The 19003-nt window shown below is 36.2% G+C and overlaps 1 protein-coding gene across 1 annotated transcript in view; it reads right to left on the bottom strand.

The window, feature by feature from the left end:
- The window catches only part of LOC150090037 (snake venom 5'-nucleotidase-like), a 143154-nt gene extending 126217 nt beyond the window's left edge, over positions 1 to 16937 (bottom strand). Inside the window, exons 1-2 of the mRNA XM_090390154.1 lie at positions 16763 to 16937; positions 1214 to 1300 (exon numbers count right to left, since the gene is read on the bottom strand). Of these exons, the coding sequence (XP_090246280.1) occupies positions 1214 to 1300; positions 16763 to 16937 (262 nt within the window). The remainder of the gene's footprint in view (positions 1 to 1213; positions 1301 to 16762) is intronic.
- Between the last annotated feature and the right edge of the window lie 2066 nt (positions 16938 to 19003).

The following is a 19003-nucleotide window of genomic DNA, read 5'->3' as shown; positions in this document are numbered from 1 at the left end:
GCATTCAGGTGCTATATCGAAGATGGAACAGCTGTTAATAATATGGATGGAAGTAGCATTATATACTAATATACAAAGTTCAGAAGTGAATGCCCCTGAGTCTAATGACCATTCAAGCAAAAGCAACAAGCATTTATAAAGATATTAATGACAAGTACGGCAAACCCAAGTTCGTGGCAAGCAACAAGTGGTTTAATACGTTCAAGCATCATGCTGGTTTCCACAATGTTAAAGTATGCAGTGAAGTCGCCAGTACAGATTCTGAAACTGCAGAGGAATTTTGTGATGTGTCGGAAAAAATTATTGATGAGGGTGGCTATTTAACACAGCAAATTTTTAACATATGCCAGATGTTGTTGTTGTTATTTGGTTTTTAGGAGCATTAGCAACTAAGGCCATATTGCTCCGGGGATATGCGGTGGTCATTCCCTGACCTTTCCACATCCTCCGTATTTGGTGGTCATGGGCCCGAACCCCGGTCTAATCAAGAAGCATGTGCTACGCACTGCCACTCCTGCCCACCTGGCTACGGAGGCGGCATATGCCAGAGGCTTTTACAACATATGCCAGATGTTTGATGTAGTGGTGTTCTTAGGTCATGGAACATTGGAAAAAAAGCCTCGGCAGAATGAGTGGCATTAAACATTCTTAAGATCGGATGGTCATCAGGTGTGGGTGTGGAGAATGCCTTTGGAACATCATCTGCTGCAATGTATTAAATCTATGTGGAATTTTGGAGGAGAAGAAGTGATGGTACAGACATTTGGACTATTGGTTGTAGTGCCAAAAACCATCAATGAAATCATTCACTGATATCTTGTGCAAAAACTTGGTCTTGGAAAGAACAAAATAACTTTCCTGTCCAGCTTCAAGTCCAAAACCAAATCTAATTGCATGCCATTAGGATAAATTGAACGTTAGATCAGGGTCACAGCCAATATGCACTCTCTTCTACAGCTAAACTGGCAACTGTACTGAAAAGGGATGTTTAAGTTTTCACTTCAATGAGTTGTGAATGTTCCAGTGGAGTGCTGTGATTGGGACAAAATGGGCCTACACCTTCTTAATTTGTTCATTAAAACTAATGCTTTTCTAAACATGGTGTCCAAATACTTTTGGTAGTGTATTATATACATATGAGAGAGAGAGAGAGAGAGAGAGAGAGAGAGAGAGAGAGAGAGAGATTATCTTAATATTAATAACAGTATCATACCAAAATCATGATTTCCAAATACTGCACAGTGTACTCCACAACTATTCAGGACAGGAATCATTTGTGCACCCTTCGTAAAAGTACTCACTGAAAAAAAACATGATTTTGCATAACTAGCTGCCCGATACAAAGACAGAGAACTTTTATTAATGTATCTAGTATCATAAAAATAATATTATAACAATGTTGATTACTAAATTCTTGGTGCTCAGGAACCAAAAACTCAAAAAATCAGAGACAAATAGGCAAATTAAGAATTCAAAATAGGCTCTAAAACTTTAGAAAACATTTTATTTGATCATTACAGAAGGTTTGCCAATTAAGTTCCAGATATTTCTGTTTCATTTGAAAAGTGCACGAGCGCGCACGCACACACACACACACACACACACACACACACACACACACACACACACACACACACACACACACACACACACACACACACACACTTCTTCTACAACAACAGTAATAATAACAAGTTAAAATTTAACTCAGGATAATATCAAACATTGTTTTATATGTCCATGCATGCACTGGTACAATGTAAAGACAATACAGCAGCTCCACTGTTAAAGATTTTTAATGTTGTTTATCTTGTTTTAACATGTTGTAAATGTATGGACAAAATGACCCATATAGGTTCATTATGTTCTCAGAGTAATAAATTACTCCAGAGAGCCTAACGAACCCAAACAGGTCAGACATAAACAACCACCAAAATATTAAGACTAATTGTAACATTAAACATGAAATATAATACAAACGTATTCAAGTGCACAGCTTTACTAATATACAAATTTCAGTAAAAGCACAGATTAATGACACAATCATCAGGAAGAATTACTAAAATCACAGTTAAGTTTCTATACCCACATGGCCTAAACTATAAACAATAAATTTCACCAATAATTTATTATAAACCATGGTATTATTAATTATCCTGCAGCCAGTGTAAGTTACAAGTAAGTCTAATCTAATATAATCTAGCTTAGCCTAGCCTAGCCAGTGTATATTTAATTATATTTATTTATATACATAAATATACATTGGTCAGGTTATGTTAGACAATTGTAGCTTACACTAGTGGAAGGATAATTAACAAGTACCGAAACCACATAAAAGATGTGTATATAACATATTCCAGTTGGCCAATAAATTAACAAAACCAAAAGGCCTTATAAAAACTAAAAAAAAATAAATAAATAACAACATTGGAAAATTTAATGACATTCTTAGGGATTGGGACAAAGATCACATTAAAGTAGTAGTAGTAGTGGCATGTGATGCAAAAAAGCAAGCGTATAAGCTTATGCAGCATCAGCCAAAAAAAAAAAAAAAAAAAAATTTTACAAAAGAATCCCCTCTAAATATTTGCCCAGTTCCTCCATAAATTTATTTAACCTATCAACTTCCACAATGACAAATGGAAGTTTGTTCCAGCAATTAACCACCTGTTGGCCAAAGGTAAATTTCCGCACATCTATTCTACATCTGTCCTTCCTCAATTTCAATTTATGCTCCCTTAGGTTCGTAATCTGAACAAGTGGAAGAATTCCATCAGAATTCAGCATGCTCAACCCATTCAAGGCCTTATAGACCGCAATCAGATCACCTCGCAGGTGCCTAGTCTCCAGGTGCTGCAATTTGCAGAACTTTAGCCTCTCCTGGTAAGAGGATCCCTTCATCCCCCTCACCAATCTTGTGGCCCTTCTCTGTACACGCTCAAGCAAATCTACAATCTTTCTTAAAATGAGGCCTCTAGACCTGCACACAGTACTCAAGGCATGGCCTGACCATTGCCTTATACAGAGGGACAATCACCTCCTTTTCTCTGCTAACAAAATTCCTGTATATCATTGACAACACCCCATGACCTGCCCTGGAAACCTGTCTGCATTGGTCAGAAAACTTCATATCTGACTGCACAATTACTCCCAGGTCTATTTCATTTTCTACCTCCTTAAGTGTAGTACCACACAGTTGGTACGTTTCTCTGGGGTTACTTCTACCCATATGCAGTACTTTGCATTTTTTAATGTTAAACTTCAGTTGCCACTTCTCAGCCCATCTGCCCAAATTTTCTAGATCCTGTTACAGTAACACACTTCCATTACTGTCATTAACAACCCTGCCAACCTTTGTATCATCTGCAAACTTCGATACTAAGCCTGATATACCTTCATCAATATCATTGATAAATATACAAAACAACAGTGGACCCAACACTGAACCCTGTGGGACTCCACTAGTAACATTAGTCCACAAAGAGCAGCACCCATTGATTACCACCCTCTGTCTTCTCCTACTCAACCATCCTTTTATCCATTGTAGCAACTTACCCTTAATACCATTCTGCTCCAATTTGTACAATAGTCTTCCATGCGCAACAGTGTCAAAAGCTTTCCTGAAATCCAAGTATATGATATCAAAATTATTTTTTACATCCAGTTCCTTTGTAACCACATCATAATAACCAATCAAATTTGTCAGACAAGGCTTTCCCTTAACTAACCCATGCTGTGTCTGAATTATAGCTGCAGTCTTGTCTAGATGATCCTGCAATGCATCTTTAACCAGTGACTCCATTATTTTACCCGGAACAGAAGTTAAACTAACTGGTCTGTAATTACTCGTGTCACCCTTTGATCCCCCTTTGTGAATTGGTCATTTGCACATCTCCACATCTTGCACATTTGCACATCTCCAGTCTGTGGGGACCTCCCCTGAGTTCAAGGATGCTCTCATAATTATGGCTATGGGTTTGCTTACTTTCTTTGCTGCCTCCTTTAATATAACTGGATAGATCCCATCCACCCCAGGTGCCTTTCTTATGTTTCACTTCAACAATTTCTTCCCCAATTTGTTCTCAGTTATTACAAAATCATTAAGCACCCTGTTACAATTTGATAACCTTGTGGCATTTTCAAACCTTAATAACTTTTCATGTGTGAATGTAGATGCAAAATACTTATTCAGTTTGTCTGCTATCTGAGCAGGATCATCAACAGTTGAACCATCGATATCAAGTGGACCAATCAGATTCATCCTCTTCCTTTTAGAAGTGTACAGAGTTTATATAAGTAAAGAAATCCTTGCTGTTTTTCTTAGCATCCTTTGCCAAAGATTTCTCGTAATCTGCCTTCGCCTGCCTAACCTCCTTTGTGACTTGATTACAGACAAGCTTATATATACCATAGGCTTCTGTGTCGCCTGATAATTTATATGCATCACATGCATTTTTCTTCTCTGCCACGAGTCTCATTAGTTCATTTGACAACCATTTAGGCCTAAACCTTGAACAATATTTCTTAATAGGTATGAAACGTTTAGTAGCTTCCACTATTAATTCCTTGAATGCTTCACACTTAGAATTTGCTGTATTAACATCATCAGTTGGTCCCACTGTACAGAATTTAAAAACTGTGAGATCACTATAGTCACCTTTACGGAAGCAAAAACCCCTTCCTTTACCCCTGATGGTAATTATATATTTAAATAAATACCACATCAGTACACTGTGATCACTGCCACCTAATGGTTCCTTTATCTGCAAATTCTTAATACACAAATGATCACTGCTGATAACCAGATCAAGAGTATTACCCTCTCTGGTTGCCTCACGAACATGCTGCTGCAGAAAACAATCATCCAATAAATCCACAAAAGTCTTACTAGTGTGTGAGTACCCAATCCACAAGTTCCAGTCAATATCTGGGAAGTTAAAATTCCCCATTATAAGATATTCTGATTTACTAACCCACTATTTCTGTGTACAACTGTTCATTGTACTCATTCGAGTCATTAGGCCTATAACACACTCCTACTCTTATTTTTGCTTTCGTAGTGCTTATGTCACACCAAACTGACTCAACAGTGCACTGTTCATCTATATCAAATGGATGCACTTCTTTTGATTTTATATTTTTCTTAATTAACAGCATAACACCTCCTCCCTTCCTATCCTGTCTATCCTTTCTGTACACATTGTACCCTCCAAATTCCAGTTCTGCATTCCTTATATCTGTGTGACACCACGTCCGTCTCTGCTATCCCAACAATATCCACATTTGATGTCTTGACCAACACTTCAAATTCATCAAATTTATTTACTATACTTCTAGCATTGATATACATGCAAGTATACATGTACCTATTCTTATTATTAGTTACCCTAACACATCCCATATACCCATCTGTTTCACGATGACTGCCATCAGTCCCTGAAACCCCCAACACCCCTCGCTGCTGCTTATTCTAATAGAAGTAGTGCAGGAATAACCTTCACCTCTGCCTGCTGCTACTTTTAACCTTTTAGTCTGTGAATCCCCCCCCCCAAGCCTCGATAGCATCAGCAAATATTCTTGCACCCTTTCTATTTAAGTGTATCCCATCCCTGTAGAAGCAGTCTCTCCTGTTAACAAGCACAGACCAGGCTGAAAAAAATTTTACCCCTCGAGCCTTACACATTTCCTCCAGGGCCAAATTGATTGACAAGCAATTGAATTGCTTGTCAATCAAATTTGAATTGCAAATTTGAATTGCAGCTTTCAAATTTAACCCTAATTCACGACTTTTGTGACCTGTACTTGTTAAGTAAATCTGCAGATCTCCTACTCTTAATGTCATTGGTGCCAACGTGCACAACAATATCACCCTTTGTGCCCTTAAAAGATGATATATGCTTTACAATGTCATCAAACATAATCCATTCAGTTTTCGGCACAGTGCGCTCAAAGTTCTATACAAGACTGTGAGAACTTATGATTGAATAACATCTCACAGATGTTATTCAATGATATTTGTAAATTTAGGCTTAATATCCAAAACCCTAATTTTAAATTTGAGCAATCTCTCTATGCTTATCTTAAAATTTCACCATAATTTAATGGATAAAATTAGCATCAATAAATATATTAATTTACTTAATAATCAGTTACCACTAACATCAATTAATTTCTGCATAAAAATTAGATTCGAATATACTAAACACCTTTCAATTTAACAGTATGTAATTATAAAAGTAGAGTATATCATAGTGAAAGTGTTGATCTACAATACTGTAACTGCATGCAACCTGATGTGCACACACGGAGAGATTTCTGGAGACAAAATATATGAGGCAAAATCTGACCGAAACATATACACTTGTTGAAATCTAGAATTGATGTTTTTCCTCTAGCCATTGTTACCTGTGGTTAACTACCTACTAAAATAGTTTGATTTTGATTAGGTATGAACTTTACATGTTGAGATTAACTTCAATGTAATTATGAATCTTCAATTTATTGTTTGTAACAAATCATTCAAAGGCTATGTAAATTTTGTAAATAATGTTATGAATCTGTATTTAATGTGCCTCTTTAATGTACACCTTCTATCCATGTGGATGTTTAGGGGTGCAACTGCTAGTAATTAAACTGATATAAATAAATAAATAGTGACCCAAACCATGGGCACAAAATTACAGGAAATTTAGGAAAAATAAGACACTGGGAACTCAGAAAAACCCTCTTGGATGAGCACAAATTTAGAATGAACAAAAAAAAATTAGTACTACATCTTTAAATAGGCAAAAATATCAAGACCTACAATCCTGTATACAATCAGCACAGAAGTATAACAACCCAATGGAATCCTACCACGTGTGGATTAACACCATATTCTCAGTAATAAGTAAAATATACTTTTATTACATCATGCAGCAATTAAAAAATTACCTGACAAAAACCTTTAAACAAACGTTTCTGTCAGGTAGTTTGCTTTGAACAAATGCTAAATTCACTTGTGAACCAGATCACCAACAGCAAAATTATACTTAACAATAGACCAGTTATAGATGCATTACAAAATAACAGCATAAACCATACCCCAACTTTCAAAGTGTGTTTACCAGCATTAATCTTAAGAATTTAAAGTTAGTACTTAGCAACATATAAAATATATATAGGTTTGTTAAATACTAATTTAACCATGTTAGAGCACATACCAAACAATATTTTACAACTCTGGAACAATATCACACAACTTTGTCTCAGATGGAATTGAACTATACCAGCAAATCAAAGGAACGCTTATGGTTAGCCCAACATCCTGTTATTGCAAACCTGTACCTACACCGGCCAGAAATTTCTTTTCCACACGATTTGTTAGTTTTAGGTCCAAGAATGATATATGTGTTTTAAACTGTCCAAATTTCATCCAAGAATTCAGCCACATGCATCCTAAAGAACTTACCTTAAAAAAAAAAAAAAAAAAACCAGTCTGTCAACTATTTAGACTTGTTAATCTAAACTGGCCATGAAAAATATAAAAATTTACCTTTACAATAAAAGCAAGACATTTAACTTCCAGATTGTCAACCTATCTTGTTAGCTAACTAAAAGCTCAAAATCAGTTCATTCTAATGTTATTCCTTCTCAATGCATCCATATGTAATAATATTAGATTCAGAATCTCTAACATTAAAGAATTATACAAAAAATTAATGAACAACAAATTTCCTGTGCCTTTCCATAACTACCATTTTAAAAGGGCAACATAAATCATTAATCATAAAGGACTACTACGAAGTATATATGCTACAACCAAAGTCCCAACTAACTCCATTGAAAATTCTCAGGCTATGTATATATTGTCATAACATAGACTTACCATTTAGGTGTTTTACTGTCTGAAAAGTTAGTAGCCATTAAATGGCATATATACAGTGTATTAACTATCTGTGTATTAGATGATGAAATGCACAAGGCATAATTTCTTATGGGTTTAGGTAATTAACTATGTAATATCGGTGTAGATACACCATAGTTTACCCATAAATTTGAACTACCTATATAGTGTAAAGGCATTGTTTTTATTTATAGTGGGGACTCAGGGGAGGTACCCACAGACTGGAGATGTGCAAATGTCACCCCAATTCACAAAGGAGGATCAAAGGCTGACACAAGTAAGTATAGACCTGTGAGTTTAACTTCTGTTCCAGGAAAATTAATGGAGGAAACTAGTTAAAGAAGCACTGCAGGATCATTTAGACAAGACTTCAGCTATAGCTCGGACAGAGCATGGTTTTGTTAAGGGGAAGTCTTGCCTGACCAATTTGATTGGATACTATGATGCAGTCACAAAGGAACTGGATGCTGGGAATAACTTTGATATTATATACTTGGATCTTAGAAAGGCTTTTGATACTGTTGCACATGGAAGACTGCTACACAAATTGGAGCAGTGTGGCATTGGAGGCAAATTGCTGCTGTGGATAAAGGGGTGGCTGAGGGGGTTTTTTTTTTTTTTTTTTTGATTTGGTAGTTGTTGGCGCATCGGCTTCTGTGGCCATATTGCACCTCCCAAGGTTTTTTTTTTGCAGTACTTTGATCCAAGCCCGAGGCGGGAATCGAACCCGCGACCTTTGGGTTGCCGGGCAGGTACTTTACCCACTCGGCTAGCCCGGTCGGCGGCTGAGGGGGAGAAGACAGAGAGTGGTAATCAATGGACACTGCTCGTCGTGGACTAATGTTATTAGTGGAGTCCCTCAGGGCTCAGTGTTGGGTCCATTATTGTTTTCTGTATTCATAAATGATATTGATGAGGGTATATCAAGCTTAATGTCGAAGTTTGAAGACGATACAAAGGTAGGCAGGGTTGTCAAGGACACTACTGACACTATGCTGCTGCAAGAGGATCTGGAAAGGTTGAGCAGATGGGCTGAGAGGTGGCAAATGAAGTTTAACATTGACAAATGTAAAGTACTACACATGGGAAACAGCAACCCCAGAGCAACGTATCAACTCTGTGGTACTACACTGACAGTGGTAGAGAATGAAAGGGACCTGGGGGTGGTTGTGCAGGCAAATATGAAGTTCTCTGAGCAGTGCAGACGGGCTGCAAGAGTAGCTCATGGTGTATTGTCAACGATATATAGGAATTTTTCTAGCAGGGATAAGGAGGTGATTATTCCCTTGTATAAGGCAATGGTCAGGCCACACCTAGAGTACTGTATACAGGTCTGGAGGCCTCATTTCAAGAAGGATGTAGAGCTGCTGGAATGAGTACAGAGAAGGGCAACAAGATTAGTGAATGGAACAAAGGGGTGCTCTTATGAAGAAAGGCTTAAGTTTTGCAAATTACAGTGTCTGGAGACTAGGCACCAGCGAGGTGATCTGATAGAGGTGTATAAAGCCTTGAATGGTTTGAGCATGCTCAATGCTGATGGGATTCTTCCTCTCACTTAGAATAATCACCTGAGAGGGCATAAATTCAAATTGAGGAAAGACAGATGTAGGATAGACGTGCGGAAATTTGCCTTTAGCCAGCGGGTGGTTGGTTGGTGGAACAGACTTCCATCCCTTGTCGTGGAAGTTGATAGCCTAAACAAGTTTAAGGCTCAGCTGGACAGATATTTTGAACGAACAGAGGGGAAGTGGAAGTGGGTTTTTTTTTTTTTTTTTGGCTGATGCTGCATAAGCTTGCTTTCTTGCATCAAATGCCTCTACTAATGCTAATGCTAATTTGTATTTCATATTATGGGTGCCTTCACAGCAAGATAGCTGGTATTGCACCACTTCAAATAAATAATGCTTCTCTAGTAGAGAAGACTACTGTTATTTATTTTCAGTGGATACCAACACACAGACAATCATTTTGAAGCTAGTTTGTATATGTGTAGGATAATAACTCAACTATCCACTTGTCCCTATTAGACTTAGAAAAGCAAAAAAATAGAGGGAAAGTAATAGTAGGAGTGGAAGAGGAAAAGAAACGGTGTAGAAGAAGAAAGGGACAGTAACTCCTTCACTCACACCACTCAAAAACTCAAACTCCTCAAATAGGCAACACTTCCCCAGTGGAGAAGGCTGTTGTTACCTATTCTTGGAAACTCCGGACATCATCAGGCACCATTTCGAAGCTAGTTGGCTTCATCATCAGTGGGTGGACAGGTACCCTGGTAATGCAACATGCCATCACAGTTGAAGTTATTTCCACAATGTGAGAGATGCCAAATGGTGTATAAATAATAATGTATTAGAAGATGAAATGCACAAGGCATAATTTCTGATGGGTTTAGGTAATTAACTATATAATATCGGTGTAGATACACCAGAGTTTGCCCATAAATTTGAACTATGTATGTAGTGTAAAGGCATCGTTTCTATTTGTATCTCATATTGTGGATGCCTTCAGAACGAGATAGCTGGTATTGCACTACTTCAAATAAATAACGCTTCTCTAGTAGAGAAGACTACTGTTATTTATTTTCAGTGGATACCACCACCCAGATGATCGTTTCGAAGCTAGTTGGGGCTTCATCATCAGTGAATGGAGTTATTACCACAGATGCCAAAAAGTCTTCTCTATTAGAGAAGTGTTATTTATTTGAAGTAGTGCAATACCAGCTATCTCATTGTGAAGGCACCTACAATATGAGATACAAATAAAAATGATGAGATATTATATAATTAACTATCTGTGTATATACAGGTCCTCAGTGTTTGTTATAGTTACATTAACAACTGCAATGATGTTGTTGTTGTTGTTTTGGTTTTAAGGAGCATTAGCAACTAAGGCCATATTGCTCCGAGAATATGCGGTGGTCATTCCCTTGACCTTTCCGCATCCTCTGTATTTGGTGGTGACAGGCTCGAACCCCAGTCTAATCAAGAAGCATGTGCTACGCACTGCTGCTCCTTCCCACCTGGCTACGGAGGCGCCTAACTGCAATGAACAATGAACAACAGGGTCAATCCACCTCTGTATGTATTAACTTCTATATGGCATGTATTGCATGAAAGATATGTTCTACAGGGGAAAAAAATTATTTATGCACATAAAAAGCATATGTATGCTTTAAGTTCATGTTTATAACTTTTAAAATGTTAACACCCTCCTCATTCTGTGTATGTACTGTCCTCCCATATAATTTGGGTTCTTCAGATGCTAACTGTTTTTCTCCTTAGCTTTTTTAACTTTTTTTGGTTAACTTTTAACCAAACTTTTTTTGGTTAAAACTTTTTTTAACTTTAACTTTTTTTGGTAGCATTAGCAGAGGCATATAAGGCAAGAAAGCAAGTTTATACAGCATCAGCCAAAAAAAATAAAAAAAAAAAAAAAACCTTCCCATTTCACCCATCCATTCATTCCAAATGTTTGTCTCATTCTGCCTTGAATTTATTTAAGCTATCAACTTCCACAACGACAGATGGAAGTTTGTTCCAGCAATCAACTGCCCGCTGGCTAAAGGAAAATTTCCGCACATCTATTCGACAACTGTCTTTCCTCAATTTCAGTTTATGCCCACTCAGGTTTGTAATCTGAGCAAGAGGAAGAATCCCATCAGCATTGAGTCTGCCCAATCCATTCAAGGCCTTATACACCTCAATCAGATCACCTCGCAGGTGCCTAGTCTCCAGGCGCTGCAATTTGTAGAACTTAAGCCTTTCTTCGTAAGTGCACCCCTTTGTTCCCCTCACCAGTCTTGTTGTCCTCTGTACTCGTTCTACGAACTCTACATCCTTCCTAAAATGCGGCTTCCAGACCTGTATGCAGTACTCAAGGTGTGGCCCGACCATTGCCTTATACAAGGGGACAACTTCATATAATATAAAGTATAAATAAACAAAAAAGTCAGCAGTTTATTTCTGCAAGGTCTCAGGGAATGCACCTCAGTTTTGTTAAAGAAAGATTTTTTTGGTTGTTTTCTTTCTCTTTGTAAAGTTCTTTGCAACAGGAAATTGCATTTAAAGCATCTAAATCATCGACGACTAACATCAAAAGCTTCTTCATTCACATTTTTGCAAAATTCTTGCTTTACGTGTATATATAAACTCTGTGCCTTTTCCATAATTAGCCACATACTAATATGAATATACGTTGTTGATTCATATCCCCAATTCAGATGGCTAAAAGTTTTCGGGTAACAAGAAATTACCATTTTTATTTTGAAAATTTTCCACTATAGAGATCTATATTCAATTTGAAAGCAACCAGGTAAACCAGAGCACACGTATAGCACAGTGCTGCACTTGATAGTATACAATGCCTGTGCATTTTGGAACTTCATAGCAGGTAAGTTTTTGGAATAATTTTGATTTTTTTTTTTATTATTTAATATACTAAACAGTAGTGAATATAAAGTTTGAAGTCATATAGTCACATAGGTTAGTTTATTTTTTTTGCATTTAGTTAGTTTATCTTCTGAATATCGAGTGTTGCTTTATGCAACACTCGATATTCAGAAGGCCTTTGTTATCGATATTTTCCTGGGAACTTCATAACTTCCATTCAGTAGCTTAAATTTAACTTCACTAGTGGTTAAAGTATAGTTAACATTTTAATTTCTGTAATAGTTTAACTTTTGTTAAATTAAATTTAACTTCACTAATTTGTTCGGTAGTTTAAATTTAACTTCTTTAGTGGTTAAAGTCTTGTCAGCAGTTTCATTTCTGTAATATTTTGGTAATTTTAATTTTGTAACACAGGGTGTCCATAAATGTTTCCGATTTTGATATTTTTTTTTATTCAGAATTACTTCAAGCTATACTCAAGAAACACATACCAGCTGAGAGATCAATTCAATAAGTTTTTTTTTAAATTGGCACTCGACCCGCTAAGCAGTGTTACATCCGCCAGAATGGCAAGATGGCAGCAGGGCGGGATAAAGTGTTCTGTGTGTTAGCATTTCATGGAACAAATTCTGGATTTCTTTTTGTGGAGTTATGTGTAGGACAATGTGTACATTCCTCCACTACCAATGGCAATGAAGGAGATGAAGGCATGGATCATAGAAGCCTTTGGTAAAATTGATCGCGAAATGAAGCAAAGTATGGGGCATGAGATTGAATATCGCTATGATATTGTTCAAGTTACTCATGGTGCCCACATTGAACTTTACAAATGACTTTAAGTACCTTCATAAAACTTATTGAATTGATCTTTCTGTGTTTCATGAGTGTAGCTTGAAGTAATTCTGAATAAAAAAAATATCAAAATCAGAAACATCATTTACGGACACCCTGTATTGCAAATTTAAATTTTGTAATCTTTCTAAAGTCCAAATTTTACCTTACAAGATCCACTTATAATACAAAGTCTTAGGATATTGTGACCCAGACAGAAATGCCATAAGCATTTCTGATGTAAGTTATGTGTTTGTCATTTGTAGAGCCTATGATATGTATTGTAAGGTTGGTCCAGTGGACAAACCTAGCTCAACTGATGATTCTTTTCTTTGCACCTGACATAAGGAATGTACCAATCTCAAATTAGAATTTGGTGCATTATAAGAATTTGAGTCACTAAAGAAACAAATGTAACTGGAAGCTCGCCGGGGACTCAAGTATCTTGTGACCTGTCAAATGATGCATCCCCAATTCAAGTCCTACACAAGAATAGTTAAGTGCATGCTGCTCTGGATGAAGGTGATCTAGTTTTATTGCAGACAGGGATAAAGACATGTGTAATAAAGACAGGTGGACCAGAACCAGGGGGTGTTTGATGGAAGCAACAATTGATGATATTACCAAAAGACTGTCAGATTTTAATGGGGGTAAAGAGAGCATTATTATTCATGTGGGGACTAACAATATTAAAAGAACATGACCTGACCATTTGTTGGATAAATATAGGACCGTGCTGAAAATATTTCATGAGTTATGTCAGAATGCGTATGTGTCTGCAATTCTCCCCAGACATCATAGGTGGGATTATATGATGAGAGAGCCTCATGAATTAACTCAAGCCTTGAGGGAATCTGCAAGACTCTAGGGGAGGGTTATCAGTGTGGCCTGTACTTGTTGGCAGAAAGGAAACTATTTTGTAGAGATGGTATTCATTTCAACAAAGGTGATTTTGACAGTATCATTGAGGATACCTTAAGAGTTCAGTGAAACTGCTAGTTAGGTGGGAGATGGGTAATACAGATCCATGTTTATCTGATAATATAGGTCAAAGTAATGCTTACCTTAGGAATCCTTGTTTACTGCCACAAGAGCAAATGTTGGCAAAATGTTCTGAGGGTAGTAAAGTTTCAAATGAGTGTGTTGAAAAAGCCAAAGAAATTAGTCATCTGTAATTTTGAAATACTAATTTCAAAATTACAGATGACTGTTTGTTAGAAACATTTTTGGGCATAAAAGAAAGTAAAGCTCCTGGAGTTGATGGCATATACCCAGTAATTTTGAGGAGGCCACAAATGAATGTATTGAACCACTGAAGTTAATTATGAGGGCATCTCTGGCCTCTGAAGAGACCACTTTGGATTGGAGAAGTGCCAACATATCACCAATACATAAAGACAGTTCTAAGAACAAAGTTGGTAACCACAGACCACTTAATCTGACTTCAGTGGTAGGGAAAATCTTGGAAGCAATGATCAGGAGTGCAATCTAGAGACATTTAGATAGATATGAATAACAAACAACATGGGCTTCTTACGGGGAAAATCGTGTTTAACTAACTTAGTAGGCTATTTTGACATAGTGATTTACAGTTACTCATGAGCTGGATGTAGGGAACAATTTCGATAGTTTGAATTTTAGCAAGGCATTTGACTCAGTCCCTCATAAGAAATTATTGCATAAGCTGGAACATGTAGGGATTACTGGAAAAATCCTAAGATTGATTGCTGGGTGGCTGCAGGACAGAAGGCAGAGGGTTATGATTAATGGATATTCTTCAGATTGGTGCAAAGTCAGAAGTGGGTTCCTCAAGGACTGGTTCTTGGACCACTGTTGTTTCTGATTCTGTTTCTGACCACACGAGGAAAGACTGATTGTGTAGGCTACAGAGTTTGGCAACCAAGCACCGTAGAAGGGACCTGATTGACGTTTATAAGGCTCTGAGTGGAGTTAGTAAAATGAATGAAGGCACAATTTTTGCTGTTACAGAGAATTACAGAACTCAGATGCATAAATTCGAAGGTCAACACTGGATAGTATGTGAAGAGAGCAACAAATTTCATGGCATCAATGATGGGACAGAAGGCTTGATGTCAAAATTTGCAGACAATGTAAAAATTGGTAGAGTAGTTAATGATCAGTATCAAGAAGCACTTATTCAGGATGACTTGAACAGGCTGCAAGAATAGTCAGAAAAGTGGCAGCTATGTTTTGGTGAGCAAAATGAAAGGTCTTCCAGGAAAGCCCATGGTGTCCTAGTGATGATTTATAGAACATCATCTGGTGGAGATAGGGAGATCATAATCCCACTATATAAAGCAACTCCCAAAATAAATTATACACTTGGTGGGGTTGAATTAACAGTAGAGAAAGAAAGGGATCTGGGAGTTATAATACAAGAAGATATGAAGTTTTCTGGGCAGTGTATAAAGTAATTGTTTTTTTTTTTTTTTTTTGATTTGGTAGTTGTTGGCGCATCGGCTTCTGTGGCCATATTGCACCTCCCAAGTTTTTTTTAGCAGTACTTTGATCCAAGCCCGAGGCGGGAATCGAACCCGCGACCTTTGGGTTGCCGGGCAGGTACTTTACCCACTCGGCTAGCCCGGTCGGCATAAAGTAATTGTAAGACCACATTTGGAATACTGTGTCCAAATATGGAGACCTCATCTGAAAAAAAGACGTTGAGCTTCTTGAAACGGTTCAAAGTTAGACAACTCACGTGGTGATACTGACAAAAGGGTGACCACACGAGGAAAGACTGATTATGTGGGCTACACAGCTTGGCAACCAAGCATCTTAGAAGTGACCTGATTGAGGTTTATAAGGCTCTGAGTGGAGTTAGTAAAGTGAATGAAGGCAGAATTTTTGCTGTTACAGAAAATTACAGAACTCAGGTGCATAAATTCAAAGGTCAATGCTGGATAGTTACCTATGTGAAAAGGGAAACAAATAATTTGTATTTTCTTATCTACTTATTTTTTTTGTTCTGTTTTGTTCTTTTTTTTTGTCGGTCAGTGCAGCAAAAATTTGTGGCTTCTTTGCACTATATGGCTATTACTATAAATATTTTTTTTAAATTCAAAAATTTTCTCTTGTTATATGAATATTTGTATCTATTTTAATTGCTATGCTGTATTATACTTGCATTACTGCATTTTTCTAACCTTTCATATAGATCTTCCTCTCGAATAAAATAAATGCAACACTAAAAGGGATGTTCAACAAATCATAAAATTATCTACTGGATAGTTTCAGGCAACTGCAGTGTTACCCGATTCATATTCAGCTAATACATCTACTTGAAATGTTCTTATCATAAAATGCACAGTGAAAACTGTCTCAGAGAGTTTGAATGAATAAACATCTTGTGACATGACAGGTGTTCTCATGGTCTGTTAATCAAAAATGCTGGGATACAACTGTTGTGTCTCATAGTTAATGTGTTAAACAATATATACTTTTGTAGATAAAGTCATTAATAAGTCTTTAAACAAGCCTGACTTGAGCCTGATAACCAATGAATCCAAATAAATAAAATGAAACTTCATTTTAAATAATTGATATTTTTTAAAAATTTATTTTCTCTGTAAAAAAGTAAATCAAAATAAATGACATATAACATACAAATTACTGCTGAAAAAAAGTAAGTATACTTTACTTATTGATGGTCCTAAAACATCACCACTGAAGAAAACTAGAGGATCCAAATGGCTAAAACTTTTGATAGCTGTACAAAAGCGAGCTGCACCCCCAAGTGGTTCCCTTGTTCGAGGTTCAACATTGTAACAGTCATTAAAATGAAGTATAGTAATTTCTCCCACTTGATCTGGCATATTCATTTTCTTTTTTTGAATAAAAACGGTAGATATTTGGTCACAAAGAACTTTTTAAAGCAGATATCTAATAACGAAAGAGATATGAAACTCTTAGGTATGTAAATTATATTTTATCATAACAATATTTCAAAAGAATCTATATTACCAATAAATTTTATATGAACCTGCATGTGTTGAGTTATTAAAAAAGATCTTTATAACTTCAAAAAATTTGCTATAAGACATCAAGCAGCAGCACATTTCTGTTTTTTTTTTTTTCACTGCAGTAAAGAAAATCTCCCAGTTTCACATACATCATATAAATGTTTAATATATATTCTATACATAACTCTGTAGATGTCCAAGTAATATTCTAACTTCTGCCACATTCTGTTGAATGTTTTTCCTTCAACCATAGAAAATGGCTCATAAATGCACTAATATATAGAAGAGAAGAATAAAATCTCATTCTTGCACAGTTCTAACATCCTTGAGAAATTGATGGCAACCAGCCTGTTTAACAGATGTGCTACTCCACTTCTGCACTAACAACTCAGCTATCATTACAGAAAAAATTTTGTAATGAGTTATACATTTTGTAATTATCTTAGAAATGTTTCCACATTAATTCACTGTAACTCCACTACCCTTATCTAACAAATGCAAGTAAATGACATTAGTAACTATGTATTCTGCAAAAGAGTAAACAGTGTATATCTAACACAATTAAATAGTAAAAAACATGTTGCCAACATAAAACTAAAATTTTATGTTGGCAACATGTTTGCCAACATAAAATTTTCGGGCTTCAATGAAAGCTTATAAATTTCCATAATTGATTGTGAGACACCTATTTTGTCTGTTAGCTTTTTTGTTTTGTTACCTCACCTCTTTAGCTCACTTTACATTTTAGATCACATTGTTAGATTTTAATTCCTGGCATGTCTAGCCAAGCAATGATTCCATAACTTATTTAATAGCTTGCTAAATGTAAATTCCCACACTGATAAAGACAACATATAATACTGTAGAAAAAAAAATAATACTAATTGCATCACAAAACAAATGCAGAAAAAAAAAAAAAAAAAAAATGCAAAAACCAGGGTTAATCTTGGCAAGAAGCAATTTTGCTACCTGTACTAAGGTACTCTAACAATCAAATTAACTAAGTCTAATAATCAATCAACATTTCCATTCCTTTCATAAAATGGTAGGTGCAATGAATATATTAAAACATATTGAAGTCCATCTCGCTAGTAACTGTCCCTTCAGAAAATTATGGTTCAACAAGTTGAACCCTGCCAAGAACTCTAATTGTTGCATTTGGAGAGAGGGGGGGGGTTCTTTGTTGCAGTTTCAGAACACAAAGATGCCAAAAACTGTATATAGACTATTTCAAAAAGATGTTCCTATATTTTAGGAAATAAAATTAATTATAAACCTCAGAAACTATTATAATTAGGTGTGTACAGAAGCAACAGTTGGTGCTACTATAGTGTGTGGTCTACCATGTCTACCGCAAGCTAGTGTGAGAATACACTACTGGCACTATAGTGTGCAGTCTACCAAATGCTATAGTGGATGTAAAAATATGATATATGAATAAATATGAATGTGATAAAAACACAAAATTATGTGCTAAATGATTTTTAATAAAGACTAAATATTAGCTTAAATATTAACTACTCTAATTTTATATAGTGAAGTATTATGATAAAAACACAAAGCTATGTGCTGAATGCATTTATATGTGAACACCATCTTCTGGACATACCCCAAGACGTAGGGCCTTGTCATCGATGTGGTAGTGTCGTGAAAGAAAAAAGAAAACATGACAGAGATGGAGAATATAGGCCTATACTTTGTTGTCCACATAAAGGGTGCCAAACTTCATGTTATTAGCATTAGCATATGATGCAAGAAAGCAAGCTTATGCAGTATCAGCCAGAAAAAAAAAAAAAAAAAAAAAATTAATTATAAACCTCAGAAACTATTATAATTAGGTGTGTACAGAAGCAACAGTTGGTGCTACTATAGTGTGTGGTCTACCATGTCTACTGGAAGCTAGTGTAAGACTAGCTTCC

The sequence above is a fragment of the Mastigoproctus giganteus genome, chromosome 2 (assembly GCF_048544385.1).
Source record: "Mastigoproctus giganteus isolate SK-2022 chromosome 2, ASM4854438v1, whole genome shotgun sequence".
Taxonomy (NCBI): domain Eukaryota; kingdom Metazoa; phylum Arthropoda; class Arachnida; order Uropygi; family Thelyphonidae; genus Mastigoproctus; species Mastigoproctus giganteus.
This window is presented reverse-complemented; position numbering and strand designations above follow the sequence as displayed.